Genomic DNA, 18,174 nt, shown 5'->3' with positions numbered 1-18,174 from the left:
ACAGGGCAGGAAAGGAAAACAGGATTATGGGGTTGGAGGCAGGTGTTACCCTGTGTTTTGGACAGAAGAAACCACTCCCAAATTCTTTTTATTTTATGATCACAAGTTCAAATCTTACATAGGACAAGAAACCAGTGAAGAAAATCTCCTCATTCCCTTCTGGCTATTCTGCCCAAAACTTACATGAAATCATTCTCCAAAGCCTCATGCCCTGTCTGGCAAGGTGAACGCTTCCGCTTGAGTCTCGCTGCACTCATGGGGTATTTGTCGAGCACCACTGTGTGCAGAGGAGTGTGTAAGGAACACGGCGTGCAGAGTTGACCCGACACACAGTACCTTTGTCAGTCCGGTGGGAGACAAGTGTGGCAAACACCGAGACACAGGGCGGAAAGAAATAAGCCCTGTGCGGCATTCCTGTCGCGTGTAAGTTCAGCACCCGTTTGATGCCGTGATGATAAAGCAAAGCAGAGGAAGCTGTATTCTGAGTGGAGAAACTGAGGTTTCCCGGGGGAGGGAGTTTGATAGGGAAGTGATTGTGCGCTCGGCAGTGGGAAGGAGGCCCGCAGGTAGAGCTGTGCAGGTACAGGAGAGAAGGTCCCCTTCCTGCAGACGCCCGCCAGGGCACAGCAGCGCCCGTAACAGCAGGTGCTTCTGCAGGCCGCCTCCACCTGCGCCTCACCTGTGCCTTTGCCTCTCTGGCCTCGAGCTCACCTGTAATGTCACGTCCGTTTTATGATTGTAAGTAATTCACGTCAGGCGTGTTGGCTCCCAGCACGTGTGAAGCCCTAAATTTAATCCATGGAACCATGAAAGGGAAAGAAGAGGAAGAAGGAAAGGACAAAAGAAAGGGGAAAGAAATGTAAGTTTAAACTCAGATGTTTCAGAAGCCTATGAAGATGGAATGGATATTTTTGGACTCCCGTTTAGGGGGCAAGACTAGAGTGGAGTTTCACTAACGGTGACTAAGGAGGCTGAGCGGAGGGGTTTCCCATTGCTGTTCTTTCCTCTGACTACATATACATTAGGGTTTTCTGGTTTTGTTTTAGTTTTCAGGCACTGGACTTCACCAACAGGGCCAAACTCCACTTGGGTTGGGCTGTCACTAAATTGCCCAGTCTGGCCTTGAACTTGGGATCTTCCTGCCTCAGCCTCCCCTTAGGTCATATTATAGGTGTGTGCCACCATATATTGGGATTTCTTAACTAAAAACTGCAGGTGTGGGGGATAGGGGACAAAGAGTTTAGGCAAAAATGTCCATTTCCTCTGATAAATGGAGGGAGAGAATAGGGCTGAGTATTGCTGTGAATGATATAAATGGTCTTATGCTTTCCATGCAAGACACTTATCTGCATTGTCTGCTCAACAGGACTCGGCATTTTGCACATCTACAGTTGTGAATAATTATCAGGACACCTCTTTGCAGTAGAGTATGACTATGGGTTTTTTTCATGTGCATGAGTCCGTCTGTACAGGGGAAAGCACAGAAAATCCTTGCCCCAAATCAGGCAGGGGCTAGGGATGGACTTGCCGCTCTCTGCCATCCCTGGTGCTGCCCTTAAGAGTCTGGCTTTCCTGTCAGTCTCTCCCATCCACGTCCCCCACCCCTGCACCACACCCCCTTGGGAGTCTAAGGTGATCCTGTAGAGTACGCTGAGACACGCAGCGGGGTTCCCCCTTGTGTGGTGGGTCTGTAAGTTTCAGAACCGTGGTCTCTTAAATACAGCCTTACTCCTTGGCGTCATCTGGTGATGGACCCCTGCCGTCTGTGGGTGAACCCCGTGGGCCCCATGGCAGCTCATACCAAGCAGGTGCTAAGCCTTGCATCTGTGGAACACACCGAAACAGGAGTCCTGGCTTTCTTGGTGGTGCTGGGAAGTCATTACTCATGCGAAGTAATCCCCGGACCCAGGACTTTGGGGGAATCTGTTAACTCCTTCAGTAGGACAGAGTCCTCTAAAAAGAATTATGAATGATGTCGTGGTACATTCAGAAGTTTTAGATGTCCAGATAGAACCATACACTAATTTGACCAAAGCCAACATTAACTAATTTAAATGAAAGCTACTGTTTTTCTCAGGGGTAAAATGCGAGGATTGGGCAGAGTCTGAAATTCTTTCCCATTGAGCAAGTCTGCAATCCGACACTAGCCGTGATCCTATAATCTTTTGAAAAGGTCACAGCAGTTCAGGGCTCCTGTGCTCTTCCACAAGAGACCCCCGACTCTCTACCTTAATCTTCTGTTGTCTTTCTGGACTACTCAGGTCCTTGGAAAGCAGACTGTGTCCACTTGAGGTCAAATTCATTGGGTGGATCCTATGGCCGATGCTCCTTCATGACTGAGTAGCCACAAGCAGCAGCTAATCTCTATAGAGCAGCTGTTGGATGAGAAGGTTTAGCTCCTTAAAGCTCTTTAAAAGAGCACAGCACAGAAAGAAGGTGCCGCTGAATGTCACGCCAGTGAGCACCACAGCCGGAGGAGATAGATGGAAACAGACCTTGTGGATGCAGATCAGGAAACAGCCCAGCTCCTACACTCAGACGCAGTTTACTCAGGGATGGCAGGAGCTGGGCATCCGGACACCTTCTGCGTTCTGCATTTTTGCAGGAGTGGGCATTCACGGAGCTGAGCATAGTTAGTAGAAAACTGAAGCACATCACATGCGTCTCAGGAAAGCTCCTGTAAGGCACTGTTGGAAGTCAGGGAAGGCTGCATGGTGGGCTGGCGCTTAGGTGGGCCTGGAAGAATCTTTAGAATATGGACGGTGGAGATGAGAGCAAAAAAGTCGTTCTGGGGAAGAAAACTTGCAGGGCAAACACAAGATCAGGCCCAGCGTGTTTTTTCTACTTCAGGGAGAGGTAAATCCAGGAATCCAGGTCTATACAGTACAGGTCAATTAAAAACCCATCATTTTCATGAAAAAAAATTTGTTTACCTTGTCATATATAAATCTTCATTTCATCCTACAATTAAAAGGTTACATGCAAACTTGATAGTCTACCTGGGTTTACCATGTAGAAAAACTGAAATAACAAAGATAATCGAGTAGGTGGTTTGACTGTTTAAATGCAGGCCACAAATTAGACCTGTTTAATTTAATGGCGCTTATCTTAACTTTTAAAGGATGAGAAGGACGTGTGATGAGAGTTTAACAAGTTGGGATGCTTCGGATTTATAGGAGAGTTGGTTTTGTTTTGTTTGGGGAACTGGAGATTGAACTCCCAGCCCTTGTGCTTGCGTGGCAGGCAGTGGAATATGAGAGTTGTAACAGGACAGAACAGAGTGAGGTAAGTTCCCTATGTTCTGTTTTTATGGACTAGCCAGTGATACATATAACCATAAGCAAGCCAGTTATTTTCTATTTCCTACTTACTATCTTCAGGAAAGGACTGCTGGGGATTGAGGGGTAGCTGAAAGGATCTGTCAGTCTTCTGAAACCTTTCCCTACCTGTCAGTTCCGTCTGGCCAGTGTCTCCCAGTAGTCCATAGGCAGAGGGTAGAGTGGCCCGGAGCACCTGCAAGCCAATGAGTGCAGCCCTTGTCAAACACTGGGTGTCAGAGTTTCAGGGTACACAGCCCTCTCCCCATTATCCATGGTTTCCATCCCTCATGGTTAACCAGGGTCCAGAAATACTGAAACGGGAAATTCCAGAAATCTATAAGTTTTAAACTTTCATTACAGAATAGCACAGTTCTATTTTACTAGCTACTGTTGTTCATCTCTTACTGTGCCTAACTTATACTTGAAATGTTATCATAAGTGTGTGTATACCGGAGAAACAGGTAGGGAGTTCAGACGTGCACTGGAGGTCTTAGCACGCAGTCCTGCATGGATAAGGGAACGACTTGCGCTGAAATCTCTTCTTAGGACCAGATGATTTCAAAACCAGAAGCATCTTGTACAGATGGAGGAACTAGCCAAGATCAGTATCAGTCGGTATCACAGCCTCCTACAGCTCCTGCCCAGTGTTCTTCCCCAAACACTGTTCCCTTCTACCCTTGCCCCCTGGAGTGGGGACTGGCCACTGTGGCCAGATTCAGTGCCACCTGTTTTCCTAAGCCAGGCTTCATTGAAAATCGGACGTGTTTGTTTCGTGTTGTCTGTGTCTGCTTCTGTGCTGCAGCAGAAGTCAAGTTAAATAGTTCCAGAGACTGTATGGCCACAAAGCCTAAAATATCCATGAATTGGCCTGTTGTGGAGGAAGTTTGCTACCCCTGCTCCACTGCCCTGGTTCTCCATGTGGTCGGTATCCTGGGGTCACCAGCATAATAGCATAGGTGTGGATGTAGTAAACACTGTCCTTGCTCTCAAAGAATCCCTTGCCCCATGGTGAGGAAAGTCTAAGACATGAAAGGACAGTAACAAGTGATGTAAGAGAGTTAGGTGAGTTCTGGACTGCAGGCTACATTTGCAGAACAATCCAGAAGCATTGCAGTAAAATCAACATAATAAAATACAGCCAAGTGAGTAGTTTCTGTGAACATCTGAATTATATAGCTATTTATTTGTTCACTTATTCAAAAATTATCGTGTGTCTGCTCTGCCAGGCGGGCACTGCTCGAGGTAACAGAGAGGTACACACCTGTGTCCAAACACCAGATTGCGTCTGCTGACCGGAGGCAGTGCCCCGCTTGCTTTATGTCAACCAGACAATCCCAGCTCCTGCTGTGGTTTTAACTACAGACAGCTAAATCCCAAAAGGGAAATTTTAAGTTATTTTGGATTTCTCTTAAAAGTTCGGTTCCCTTAAAACCTGATCTACCTGATTGTCCATTCCTTGGCCTTAATCCAAAAATCTGCTAAGGGAGAAAGATTTATTGATAAGCTGAAAATTGTCTTGCAATCTTAATCTTAGCCCTTCCTTCGCTATATAAAAGCCGGTACTTCAGAGGTCTGTTCAGATTTGGGTGTTCAAAGCCCATGACCCACCCAAATACACAGTATTTCCTTCCTGTGTTCACCTGACAACTTTGGCTGAAGAGTCTTGACCTTGACAGTTTGAACTTCGTGGTTTGTGAGGGTGTCATTGAATCCATCAGCGTGCAGCCTCCTGTGTCCCTACTCTCTTATACTTCATGGAAATCTTTCAGATCCTTAGAGGCACAGCCTTTTAGGCTTTGAAAATACACATGTTTATTGTCTGCCAAGGTTACATCTTTAACAGAAACAGAAAGTCCAGTCAGGGAGAGGGGAGTCTCCTGTGAAGCTTGTTTTACCGCCCGACTCAGTGTACTTCCCTGATTTGGCTTTTTAAGCTGGCTGAGTTCTATACATGCAGACCCTCCGTCCAGGAAGCTTCTAATCTTAAATCGGATGAAGCAGAAGAAGGAAGAGGGAAAGCAGTGGGAAGCTTATCCTCAGGGACCTCCAGGACCAGAGGAAGCCACACTGAGCCCTCATCTTGCCTCCATCTCCTCATCCCTGGCAGGGAAATCAGCTTCCAGTGAGGCTCTTGAATTTTTTCCTTTTGTAAATAAGTCTCAGAAGTGGCCTCAAAGACAAGGGATTGGCATGACAGTGCAGAGGATGGGTCTCTTCCTATGATGTGGAGGTGTGCCTTTGCACTCTCGTGGACTGGTGTAAAACCTCTGTGTTTGGAGGAAAGAAAGGACAGGGTGTGGGATGTGCCCATCAGCCAAAGGATTCCAGATTTTTCCCCCCCAATACTGGGAATGGAACTCAGGACCTTACACTTGCGAGACAGGTGCAGTGCCCCAGCCCAGTTCCAGATTTTTTTGTACCAGCTGCAAGAGTCACTTGCAGGAGCTAACCCTCCGGGGAACCCTGTGACCACCCTCTTGACATGGGGTCCGCTGGACAGCCAGCCTGGAGTACCCAGGAGACAGTGTGGGCCCGAGGGAAAATCTGGACACAGCAAGTGGCTACAGCAGTGGAATCCAGCTCTTGTCTCCAGAGCGGGGTTCAGGGTCTGAGGCTTTTTTTCCTGGTCTGCAATTTCGGGAATACCCATCTTGGGCATTATGTTTATATGTTTATCAAGTGAGACAGCATGAATGGGAGCACGGGAAGGCTCAGCACAGGTCAGCATCCCTCCTCTGCTTCACCATAGAAAGCGACGCAGCACAGCAGCCCACCCGTCTGACGTTTGTGTCGGGCCAGTCCTAGATGCAGAATGCGCTCCTGCAAGGCCACCTCAGCTATTTGCCTGCAGGTCTTGTCTGTGTGCCTTCCTCAGGGGGAGGCTCTGCCTGCTGCCCTACCAACTGAGGACATAGATAAGACGAGATCTGGCGGGGGTGAGTCCAGTCCAGCTAAAATATTCAGCATGGCTCTGACCTCTTACACCCTGGCTCATTCGCTGTGCTTTACTTTCAGTTTGAACAACTAAGAAATCAGGGTCCTGGGACCTGGGAGGTAGCTCAGTGGCACTGCACCTGCCTGGCAAGCCCAAGGTCCTGAATTTAATCCCTGGTACCAAGAGGAAAAAAAAAAGAAAGAAATCAAAGAGTCCTAAAGAAACGGAAGTTTCAAGACAATGCTTTTAAAGGGTAGAAGAGCAACGGCACCTTGGCTGGGCAGGAAGTAAGAGGAGACTGGAAATTCCAGTTTGCTTAATGGTACATGTGTCTGGTACACGGTGTCCCCAGCCCTCTGCGGTCCCTGGATGTGAATCCCCAGGTGACAGAGCAGAGCTGAGGCTGGCGTGGTGCTTGGTTCTCAGCTGGGTGGGAGTCTGAGACTGGCCGCTCCACTTGTGGGCAGCGTGGTCCCCCTGGGTTCCCTGTCTGCACCCCACAGCCCGCCATGTGTGCTGTGTGCGCTTTCTGTTTTCCTAAGCCACAGTGAAACACGGCCAGCGGCCCTCTATAAACACAGCTCTGCATATTAACCCAGAGCTGGCTGTCTGGGATTTCGCAGCTTTCTGCTCTGGGTAATAGCCGATCTAGAATGGAGGAAAAAAAATGAGTGTGTGGCATCTGCCCCCTGCGTCTTGTAAACCCGTGTTTGGGTGAGTAGTCCCCACTGCAGCACGCCTGCTGTCTGGGTTCAGCACTGTAATCCTCTGCCCTGGGCCAAAGACCTAAACCTCACCAGACCTGGCTGCCTGCCTCCTTCACAGCACAGCCACACCCTGCTAGAGCCACTGAGGTAAAGCAGTCACACTTCTTATTTATCACCTTACCTGTTTCATTGCTGAGCTTGAAATAAGTTTATCAATTTCTAGGTTTTCAGTTTTTTTTTTTATTAAGTAGGGGCCTAAGGGCTTTCATGTTGGTAATTACATCTATGGTGTGATGGTTTATAGACCTTAAAATTTCACTGGGGCCGCAAAACAACATAAAATGACTTCCTTACACACTCTCATGAAGGTTACATTAACCCACCATTCTTATATATTCCCTTTGTCCTGAAATTTAACTTACTCCAAATTTTTAAATACTAGTTTTGTCTAGTGTGTGTGTTTTTTTCCACCCTTTAGGAACCATGTTGATTATGTGTGAATTGCCCATCTTTTTAGTCTCTCCTCAATGAGTCTCTGGGAGGAGACAGACGTGAAAATGAAAATATTTCTCCTTAACCACAGGAAGGATTTTTTTTATAATGCCTTTTAGCAGCAGATGCTCAGGGTACCTTACCCAGTAGGAAGGAGAAAGAACACCTTCTACAATGGGAAAGTGGCATTTTATTCTAGCTAAATCCTTTCAGAAACTTCCTCTCATGGAAGAGTCGATCTAGGTAATGGACAGTTTCTTTAAAAGACTCACCTGCCTTGGTATAGAAGGAGGCCCTTTAGTTTAAAGGAACCACATTAAAATTAACCAGTGCCTTGGGATATAAAAAATTTTACACATACATGTTCACTTGTGGTGGGATGGACTTTTGTTTATAGAATTTGGTATGTTTTTATTGAATGGTATTAACCATTTTCTTTATTGATCAGAAAACATCACATCTGTGCAAACGTGGTTGTTGACAAAGCTGGAGGATTCTAGATGGACTCTGATGACAGATTCCAGAAAATCTAGGGACTGAGGATGTGCCTTTTATTTAATAGAAATCTTAAAAACAAAAATAACTCATAGATTTAGTCTCAGTTGTTGAAAAAGGAGGAATGGTAATGTGGTCAAGCAGTTATTTTTATCATTTGGGCATAACTTTTAACTAAAAGCAATCAATAGTACTCTAAAAGTCGCTTATACACTGAGCTTGAAACAACTGAGTCACAGAATTCCCGCTGCTACCTCCATTAATGACTAAATAATTCAACATGTCCTGAATTGTCAATAAATTTTTATTAGTCAGCTGGTGTTGGCTTTGCTAGGTTGAATGTCACTTAAAGTGATAAGCAGGAAACTAGTTTGGGGTTAATTTCAAACTTAGGAAAGGAAAAAGTTCGCAAGATACAAATGGTCTTGAAGCTTCTAGGTGAAGTCTGTTTTCTGTTAAGCCCTGCCCTTCATTTGCAATCCAGAGATACCATTCTAGATCCAGGGTCTGTGCTGGTACCCCAGTGCCGAGTGAGCCCTTACCTGGCCACATGGTCTGGTTGGCATTTTACTGGGAGTTTTTTTGTTTCTGGGTTGGTGCTTGTTTGTTTGTTATGACCGTGAATGAAACAAATGGGGGTGAAGCCTCTGTGCAACAGCAGTGTCTGCTTTCAGCCCATAGTAGCTCTCTAGAACATGGTAAATAAAGTTTGTATTGAGCCCATTGGAGAACCCCATTCCCATTTCGGAAGAATCCAAAGGTGTCCTCAGCCTCTTTGCAGTGTGATTGGAATCATACTGGGAGACCAAGGCCGGGTATCTGTAACCCACTTTCCTTCTTCCTAATTTACCGACATTTTATACGATTGCATTTGGTTTTGTCAGATTTTTCCAGCTGGGAGAGATTATGAAAATTAAAGTGTATTTGCCATTTGATGGGACCAAAACTGGACAGTTGAACTACAGCTTACTTTTTATCTTCAAGCTGCTATAACAAAACAGCATCAACTGAGTAAATTATAAGTGACAGAAATTCATTTCTCAGAGTCTAGAATCACTGAAGCAGCCTCACTTTCTGGTTCAGAGACGGGCACCCTCTTAGTGTGTCCGTCCACACCTGACAGAAGGGTGAGAGGTCTCTTAGAGAAGAGCAGTACTCCCTACTTTTGCGGGTAGAGCCTCCAGGACCTAATCACCTTCTGAAGAATGGGGCTGTCACCTGGAGGTTAGGATTTCAACATACAGATCGGGGTGGGAGATGCAACATTCAGAACGTCACTGTTCTCCATTTTCTGTTTGTAAAGAAAGTGATACAGAACAAGGAAGTAGCTTCTTGGCATAAGGACACTTTACCCACTCTGCTCTGCCAAGAAGCTAGGGCCATCCTCTTCCAGACGCCTTAAACATGACCTAGAATACTCTGCCTGTAATTGTGTAACACTGGCCTCTCATGGGACTGTGTGTTGCTTGGGTTGGTCCCCTGGGCTCTCTCCATGCACAGCAGCCTCCTATGGGCAATCAAGAAGGTGGCCTTAGGAAGGTAACAGAAGCAGTGGGCCAGTTTCTAAAGGGATTCAAACTCCAGGGCTGGATGTCACTGTTTTAAGGACATCACTCGTCTTTTTTTCCAAAACGCAACAAATCTGCCTTCACATTCATTTTGAGACACAAATCACATGCACACAAGATTTAGGCTCATCGTAAGCTTGTAGTTCCTTGAAGAATTAAGTTTGCTGAAAAATGCTCCATTATGTGTTCCTTCTGCCAGAGAAAATGCTGCAAAGGGTGCACCAAGCAAAGTTCAACTTTGCTCTAAAAAATGCTAAGATTTTACAAGTATATTCCCATTGACTGGTTTATCTGAGAGTAGAAATCACAGCAGGGGGTACAGTACCACATAGGCCTTGGAGTCACACAGAGCCTAGAACCCAACATGTGTCCCACACAGCTATGCCCTGCAGAGCCTACATTACCAGACCTCCTCACCCCAGCGTCCTGGTCTGTGAAACAAAAGCAGCAGCAGCCTCTGCCTCCTAGGCAGGATAACAAGTGTCACCATGTTTACAGGTACACAGCCAGTGCCTGCAAGTAGCGCCAATAAATACCACGAACCTTTTATTATTCTCTTTTCATTTGGATTCGCACTGATACAATAATCCTGTCAAGTAAGTGTTGTGATTCTCATAAATGAGGAAATAGACTCAGGGAGATTAAGAAACCTGCCCGGAGTTATCAGACAGAATTCTCCTACTTTCACTGGGATGTGAACATCTCGGCTGTAAGGCAACCCACTTCTCAGCGGGATGCTCCCTTCCCAGGGGTGTCAGGCCCAGACCTCACAGTGTAGTGCAAGAGCTCGGGGACCCCAGGCAAGTTCTCGAAACCTCTCCGAGGACAAGTGTCAGCTAAACAGAAGTGAACATAGGGTTAATGTTTAGATTTTTAAAAATTATTATTATAGTAAGAGACGTTGCCATTCATACCCCTGCAGAATACTCATGCTTTGAACACGTGTCCTGTTGAAGGTTTTTAAACATTCACTGCATTTTCCATCACCCCTTGTGCAGGGAAGGGGAAGGTGGACATCAGCTGTGAGCTGGATGGCTGGTTGTGACAGGACCTCACTGTGTCACCCAGGCCGGCCTCGAACGCCTGAGTTCTGGGGTTCCAGTTGTGCCCCCCACACACCCAGCTAGATGTCTTCTTTATATACCACCCCAGAGCCAAAACCTAGGTTTAGCACATTACCAGGGCCATGCCAAATCACTTAATAAATATTTGCTGCCCAACCACGCAATCAAACATCATTTCTGCAAATGGAGAAAGTGATTTTTTTTTTGGACCGGGCTCTCTATTCTGATTCCATTATAATAAAACAATTTTCAAGGCTTCCAAAGTATGTTATAATGAGAATATCAGCATTTGTAAAACCATGCTGGCCACCGTTCCCGCAGTCAGCATCACCAAGCCACATAGTTTTTCTTTTCCCCCAGTTTTTGACTCACTCCTCTTCATTTTAGACTTCCCCAGTCTTCTCTTCTCCATCCCCTCAGTATCTTGCCATCACCACGACAGTCTTTTAGCCCCAGTAGTTTTAGTTCACTGCTCCTTGGGACCTGAGACCTGCTCTGCACCCTTCCTTCTTCCAGCGTGTTTATAGCTTCACTGTCAAAACCAAGTTAAGCACAAGCAGCACTCTGCTCCCTCTCTCACACACGGGCTCAGTCCAAGTGTTGCTCAGACAATGGACGTGCCTCTTCCTCTTTCTGAGTCACTGTGTCCTCATCGGTAGAAGGAAGCAGCCATCCTGGACGTAATCTAAGCCCTCTCAGGTCAAAGGTCACACTTCTCCAACCCAATTTCACCACCTCTCCCCAGACCTTCATTTCCTTCTTTAAAAACGAGGACGTTTGACCACCCGTTCAAATGAAGCAAGAGCAGTGACTGGCTTCTTGTCGTGAATGCCTCAGTCAGAAATATTTTCAACACTGTGTTTCCTCCCTTTTCCCCTGTAGACTGTAGACTGCTTTGGGATTACGTCTATCAGTTGCTTTCTGACAGCCGGTACGAAAACTTCATCCGATGGGAAGACAAAGAATCCAAAATTTTCCGGATAGTGGATCCCAATGGACTGGCTCGGCTGTGGGGAAACCACAAGGTAAAAGGGCACCGAATATTTGCCCTGTAAACCAGTGCCAGCAGGAAGTCTCTGTCCCTGGAGCGAAGGGTCAGCGTTCAGCTTCCCAAGTCTGCCCACAGTCATGTAGTTTATTCCTCACTGGGTAGACAGACCGACGCTGCTGTCCATGCCCTACTTCTGCCAGGTACCCAATTCACTCAGCTGTGGTGGAAGGGTCCTGCTCTGCTACTCCCCTCCAGCTGGTCCTGCCACCCCACTGTCATTAGGAACTGGGTTACAGGGAAGTGCTGCGAGCTTTGTGACTCATGGGGGACCTTTGGGAAGTTGTCACTTCTGTCCTGCTCATTTGGAAACTCCCATTTCTACATGGAAAATACTTACGTTCTGACTAGAAAACATCCCCTTTACAAGCACGCAGGACAAGAATTTTGATGGCCCCACAGTTTTCGAGACTAGAAGAAGGAAATGGAGTTTAAAACATCAAGTCTTCTAGGGTCAGGCAGACTGTTCAGATGTGCACATGGAGAAGGTGGTTGGTCATGATGCAGGCCAGATGACAGACGGGCGGATCTGGGGCCCCACTGGAGAGGGCACGGGACACAGCCCAGCCCTGCCGGGGAAGGAGGACCTGATGTGGGCCATGACCAAATACAGAGGCCCCTCTGACAGCCACTTCAGTGCAAGTCACTGAGGAACCTAAACCATTCAAAACTAAAGTCTCTTCCTTGAAATGACAGACCAGAAACACATTTGAGAAAGGTCACTGGAACAAAAATGGAAATTCAGTGTGGGTCAGGAGGTGAAGGCTGCCCCACAGATGGGGGACTTGCAGGGAACGACTTGGCACAGCAGAGTGCAACCTCGGGAGAAGGAAATGGGGGTGCTGCTGGAGCACTAAGCCTTCTGGTGGGGGCTTCACCTTAGGTAGAATCCCCAGGGTGGGAGGGCCACGGGAGGCAGCGGAGGGGCTTTCGTTTTAATAGCTGCCCCGGTGCCTTTTCTGAGGTTCATTTCATTGTGTCTTTGTGCTTTTTTTCTCTCTTCCTCCTCTGAACAAACAGAACAGAACAAACATGACCTATGAGAAAATGTCCAGAGCCTTGCGCCACTACTACAAACTAAACATTATCAGGAAGGAGCCAGGACAAAGGCTTTTGTTCAGGTAGCACTTACTTTTTCTCTTTTCCTTCTTTCGGGAGGATATTGTTTTCTTTAAATAAGGGGGAGGAGGGAGACTATCACGATCTCTACCGCCTAGCTGATAATGCAAAGCCATTATGGCAGATACTACAGATTTGATACCAGGTGCTGGTTTGTTAAGATTAAAAATTTTTTTTCTGCTTACGTCTGACCTGTAGTAAAAACCAAAACTAAACAAACACAATTTGACTCACTTATAAAATAATGCAACAACCAAATAGTATCTGGCATCAAAGTCCACTGGAGTTAAGAGAGTGATGAGAGTAGTCATTTTCGAAGGCAAAACAAGGAATTAAACCTGGACTTCCAGGTCACCAACCTGGGAGCCACTTTCTGTAGCTTTTCCGGAAGTTTTAGTCAAACTGGATAATGACCACAATGATTCATGAAACAGACTTAATGGGTTGGTCACAACTTTTTTTTAAAATAGAGAATACAGTAGAAAATATGAGAATATATCACATAAAATAAGAGTGACAGATGATTCGTGAAGATTTAGTTTCAGGGTGTGTGTGTGTGTGTGTACCTGCGTGACTCATGATGTAAAATGTATTCCAATACATCATAGTCAGAAAAGTATGAGAGCCACCGCACTGGATATTCTTCTTTCCATAATTTTCCACAGTTAATGAGCTCAAACCATTTAACCTATCATGTAGATTGTGATTCTAAGAAATAGAAAAGACGACATCTAATAGACCCCTCAAGAAAGGCAAAAGTGGACCCCTGACACCATTAGTCATTTGTGCTGGGACCAAGTGCAGGTTGGGGGAAGGTGAGAGGAACAAGTACAATTGTAGGTTATAGGTTTTGGCAAATGAAACAGAAAAGAGTGACGGATGGGCTAGAGATGTGGATTTGGAACTCTATACATCAGTTAAAAATGACACTGCAGAAAATGACACCGAAATGAGCAGAGCAGCTCATGGGGACGATGGTGTTCACTGGAAAGAACAGAGAACATGGAGGTTGGCACTGGGACAGAGGGGTAACTTAGGAGTAGAAAAGGCTAGCCAAGAAAGAGAAACAATGGAGTGAATAAAAAAGAACCTCCTCGCCTCTGACACTATAGATGCTTTCTCTTCGCCCTTCTCTCTCAACTTAGTCCTTGGTTCCCAGTTTTTTCTATTTGACTCTTTTTCCTACATGAATTAATCTCATTACACAACTTCATTTTTCACCTCAGTGGGTATATTCTTAAATCCAGCTCTAAAATTCTCCCTGAGATTCTAAATTTAAATTCTTATAGGAAGTAAACACTTAAACATCACATTAGTATTTCGTACATGATACCTTCAAGACAGCCCCTTCTTCACATACTAAAAACTACCCAGAATTCTTATTACTCATCGGTGGCATTGTTATTGTGTTAAGCGTTTTTTGTTTTGTTTTGTTTTGTTTTCCCCATTACCAGGGATCAGACTCGGGACCTTGCGCCTGCAAGTCAGGCGGGGGCACCCTGGGCTAAATCCCAGCCCTAAGTGATCTTGAAACTAGAGTTCCTTGTGGCTCCTCCTATGTCCCTGGCAGGCATTATGCTGGACCGTCCACTGGCTGGTTGACTGTGTTGCAGGGGCTAGAAGGCTGGCAACTACATTTCCCAGGATTTGTTGCCAGAACATCCCAGGTTGGAGTCTACAAACAGTAAGCACTTTCATGAGATTTGGAAGATAGAGCAAAGGCAAAATCACTGCTATTGCTTCCTTGGCAGTGGAAGCTGATTTCTGTGCTTCAGTGGTCCACATCAGGATTCGCTCAAACTCTCCTGTCCCTAGTTCACTCTTCTGCCTTCCGATTTTACAGGATGCACTTCTGGCAGCCCTACAGCACTAATATAATTATTTTTCCAGGCAAGTGTCTTGACAGCCAACTTCAGATCTGTTACCCTTTATGAGGTCTTCTGTCATCTCATGCATTCCCTTGCCCCATAACCACACCATGATTTGTGCTTTTAACAGTCGAACAAGGGCAGTCCTTCTCCCCACAATTAGATCATAAGCTCCTCAAAGATAGAGGATTATATGTTATGTAACTGCTTTATACTTTAGGGAGGGTTTCAATAAATGTTTATGGCAAGCCTGATCGAACACCCCTGTGGGCAGGCCCAAGATTGTGTCTTTGACTTAATATGCCATAGGCCAGGGATGGCAAACCTTTTAGAGCTTCCAATGACACAAACAGCCCACTGCGGCACACGTGCCATAGGTTCACCACCTATGGAATGGAACTGTCATTAGCTTTTGAATAGGAGAGAAAATGCCTATTTCCAGTTTAGTTCACTGGTGCAAATCAGAACACATGAAGAGGGAAGGTGCTCGGACGCGGAGCGAAAGCAGAAACCCCACAGTCAGGACAGACCCTTGGCAGGCGGGCTGCCTTCCTGAGCCATGCGAACTATGGTGAAACGTGCTCACAGCCAGCTGAGCCCATGGAGCAAGATGGGGCTCGCTGTGCAGTGCACCTGCAAAGGACAGCATTTTGGGTGGGTCAGGGCTAAGACTAGAAAAGATTCTCTTCCTTTTTGCCTAATTTTCTAAAAGCTCCACGAACTTGCCCAATTGTCAAAATTTCCCATTTAACATTTACTTGTATTCTTTGAGTTAAATTCATGTTTTGAAATCCGTTCCCTGGGCTGATGGTCTAGAATGGAAAAGGATATATAGCTCATGGATGTTTATAAAATTAAGCTGTCTAAAAATAAGAAGCCACTAAGTGAACCTTCCTGTCCTGTCCTGTAGTAATGTGCCTGTGGCTCCAAAGGGTGCTCTCTGTCTCTCTCTCTCTCTCTCTCTTTTCTGGTTTTTTGAGACAGGTTCTCAGTATGGAGTTGAGACTGACCTGGAACTCACTATGTAGCCCAGGCTGGTCTCGAACTTGCAGCGATCCTCCTGCCTCAGCCTCCCAAGTGCTGGGATTACAGACATGTGCCACCATGCCCGGCCTTCCAAAGGATGTTCTCTACCTCCCAGTCACCCCGACTTCGTGCAGTCATTTTGCCGCTTCTGAGGCAGTTAGAGGGAGGGTCCCTCCTGCTAATCCACTAAGTTAGCATTCACGTGTGGGCTCAGCCGTGCTCCAGCTCCACGGTATATGATGGGGGCCTGACTTTATAGGTTCCATTTCAGAGTGAAGACACCTTTGCTTCCAGTATAATCTTTGGCTCCACTTCTTCTTCCCAAGGTTTATGAAAACCCCAGATGAAATCATGAGTGGCCGAACAGACCGTCTGGAGCACCTTGAGTCCCAGGAGCTGGATGAACAAATATACCAAGAAGACGAGTGCTGAGGGCACCCAGGGTCGCCTCGGCAGCAGGCCAGCGGCAAGGGAGCCTGCACACCAGGACTGCCGGGGGCGTGAGGGAGCAGGCGGGCTGGGGACAGCTGCAGAAAGAGACCAGAGCAGCAGGAGCGCTTCCTTGCAGGCCAGGATGGACCGGAGCACCTTAGACAAACCACCCAGCAATGGCGGGGCTGGACTCTGGCAGAGGGCACGAGCCTAGGACTGGAGTGGCACATTTCTGTCCCCTTGGGAGTCTCGCCACCTGTAACTCCTTGCCCGTACCCTTCCAGATAATGTTGTTCATCCCATGGTGTTTTTTGTTTTTTTAAGAACATGCAGTTTGACTTTTCATCCTTCATATAGGGGAAGACATCGGATGTTGTTTTCCTATGGAAATATATATCTATTATATATCTATTTTTGCAAATCTCATAAAGTACGGCCAGCCCGGCTTGTCAGGAAAGAGAATAGTTGCAGAAAGGATCAGGTTCCTCTTTGCTGCCACGCAGGTCAGGTCTGTTCCTGTTGCAGTTGGGTCTTGGCAGAAAAAAAGAAAAAAAAAAAGATGCTTCTGAAAATGATCATGTGAAAAGGAGAGCTCTTCCCTCCCTCTCTCTCTCTCCCCTTTCCTCCCTGGCTCCCTGTGTCTTCCTGCCTGCCTGCTGTCACACTTCACATGCCTTTCTGCAGAGTTCAGCCTCTTGAGTCTTAGGGATCATTGGCGCCTACACAGAATCAGCGACCTGATTGGGGCGCCTGGTGGCCAGCGACAGAGACTCCAGCCCCCATTCTGGCACTAGCTGCCCATCTGAGGGAGGCCAGAAACCTCATAGATGCTGCTGTGCTCCGAAAAGATAGGTGCCGTTCCAGTGCGCCGCCCCTGAGAAGGCTAAGAGCTGCACAGCTAAGGCAGGAGATAAGACAGGCCGCCCCAGGAGCTCGGGATTAGCTTGCAAGTGCTGCAAAGTAGAAAATACCAGAAGACCACACAGGCCTGGTGGTTCAGAGACTGGAGAGAAATACCCTGCATTGGGGATTTATCTTTCTGAAACAACTTATTAAGGAGAGCGAGAAAGAAAAGCTCCTCTTGCTCCATTCCAAGGGCCATCTTGTGGTCATTTATGTGCCCTCCATGAATGTGTTTTTTCCAGTTCTGAGTCTTCTTTAAAATTTCCTGCTCTGCAGTGAACACTGATGAGGGGAGGATCCCAGCATGCAGTCCCAGATGCAACTGCTGTTTGCCCAGCCTGGACAAACAGGAAATTCCTCAGATCCATTATATTTTCCTTCCTTCATTGCTGTATTTCAGAAAAGAGTCATTTGTGGCTCTCTTTCACCTCAAAATAAGGTTGGTAGTGTTATAAAAGGAGAGTAGTGCCACCCTTTAATACTTTTAATGATAGCAGGTATTTTTAGAGAACTGTTTTAGAGTCTCTTTCCTTTTCTACCCATCTATATTGATTCTTCCAATACAGACAGGTTCAGACCTCCCATATTTGGAGTGCAGACTTTTGTAATCCACAAGATTAGGCCTGCCTTACAAGTCACCTCCTCTCTGGTCCTCTGTTTTCCCTACCTGTTCAGCGAGCATCTCCAGCTCTGCTATTACCAGCTGCCAGTTGAGCAGATCCCAGGTTTGTCCTCCACCGTTTCTGCATTGAGTCAGGCACATAGAGGCTGGGGGCATGCAGGCAGGAGGAATCCATCCTGGCATCCCGGGCCTTACTGCCAAGGGCACCAGCCTGCGGGGCAAGCAGGTGGACCATGGTTCCAAGACACTGGAATGAGAAGCTTTTTGGGGCTCTTCAGTGTGGCTCTGCACCTGTCTCTTACAGACCACAGGTGGACACACAGGGGTGGCAAGCCCACTCTTTCTGTCACATGCCTCCCCATCTGCCCTCTGTAAGTCAGGGACCTTGTGTGTGGCTCAAGGGCCTCACTGTGAAAGGTTTGGTCTTGGCCTGCTTGGATGGTGATGCAATTCTGCTGGATCCCAGGATGCTACAGATGTCCCTCGAGAGTGTTCGGGTGATAATGTTTCTCTCCAAGATGACTGGTACTGTATCTCAAATAGAGAGATTGAGCCAAAAAAAAAAAAAAAAAAAA

At 46.6% G+C, this 18,174-nt stretch overlaps 1 protein-coding gene across 1 annotated transcript in view; it reads left to right on the top strand.

Moving 5' to 3' along the window:
• Etv6 (ETS variant transcription factor 6) overlaps window positions 1-18,174 on the top strand; it is a 203,352-nt gene extending 185,178 nt beyond the window's left edge. Inside the window, exons 6-8 of the mRNA XM_010643554.3 lie at window positions 11,464-11,606; window positions 12,650-12,750; window positions 15,969-18,174. Of these exons, the coding sequence (XP_010641856.1) occupies window positions 11,464-11,606; window positions 12,650-12,750; window positions 15,969-16,074 (350 nt within the window). The 3' untranslated portion in view covers window positions 16,075-18,174. The remainder of the gene's footprint in view (window positions 1-11,463; window positions 11,607-12,649; window positions 12,751-15,968) is intronic.

This window comes from Fukomys damarensis, unplaced genomic scaffold (assembly GCF_012274545.1).
Source record: "Fukomys damarensis isolate Sample0158 unplaced genomic scaffold, DMR_v1.0_HiC HiC_scaffold_19, whole genome shotgun sequence".
NCBI lineage: Eukaryota > Metazoa > Chordata > Mammalia > Rodentia > Bathyergidae > Fukomys > Fukomys damarensis.
The sequence above is the reverse complement of the archived record's forward strand: the minus strand, read 5'-3'. Positions and strand labels throughout refer to the sequence as shown.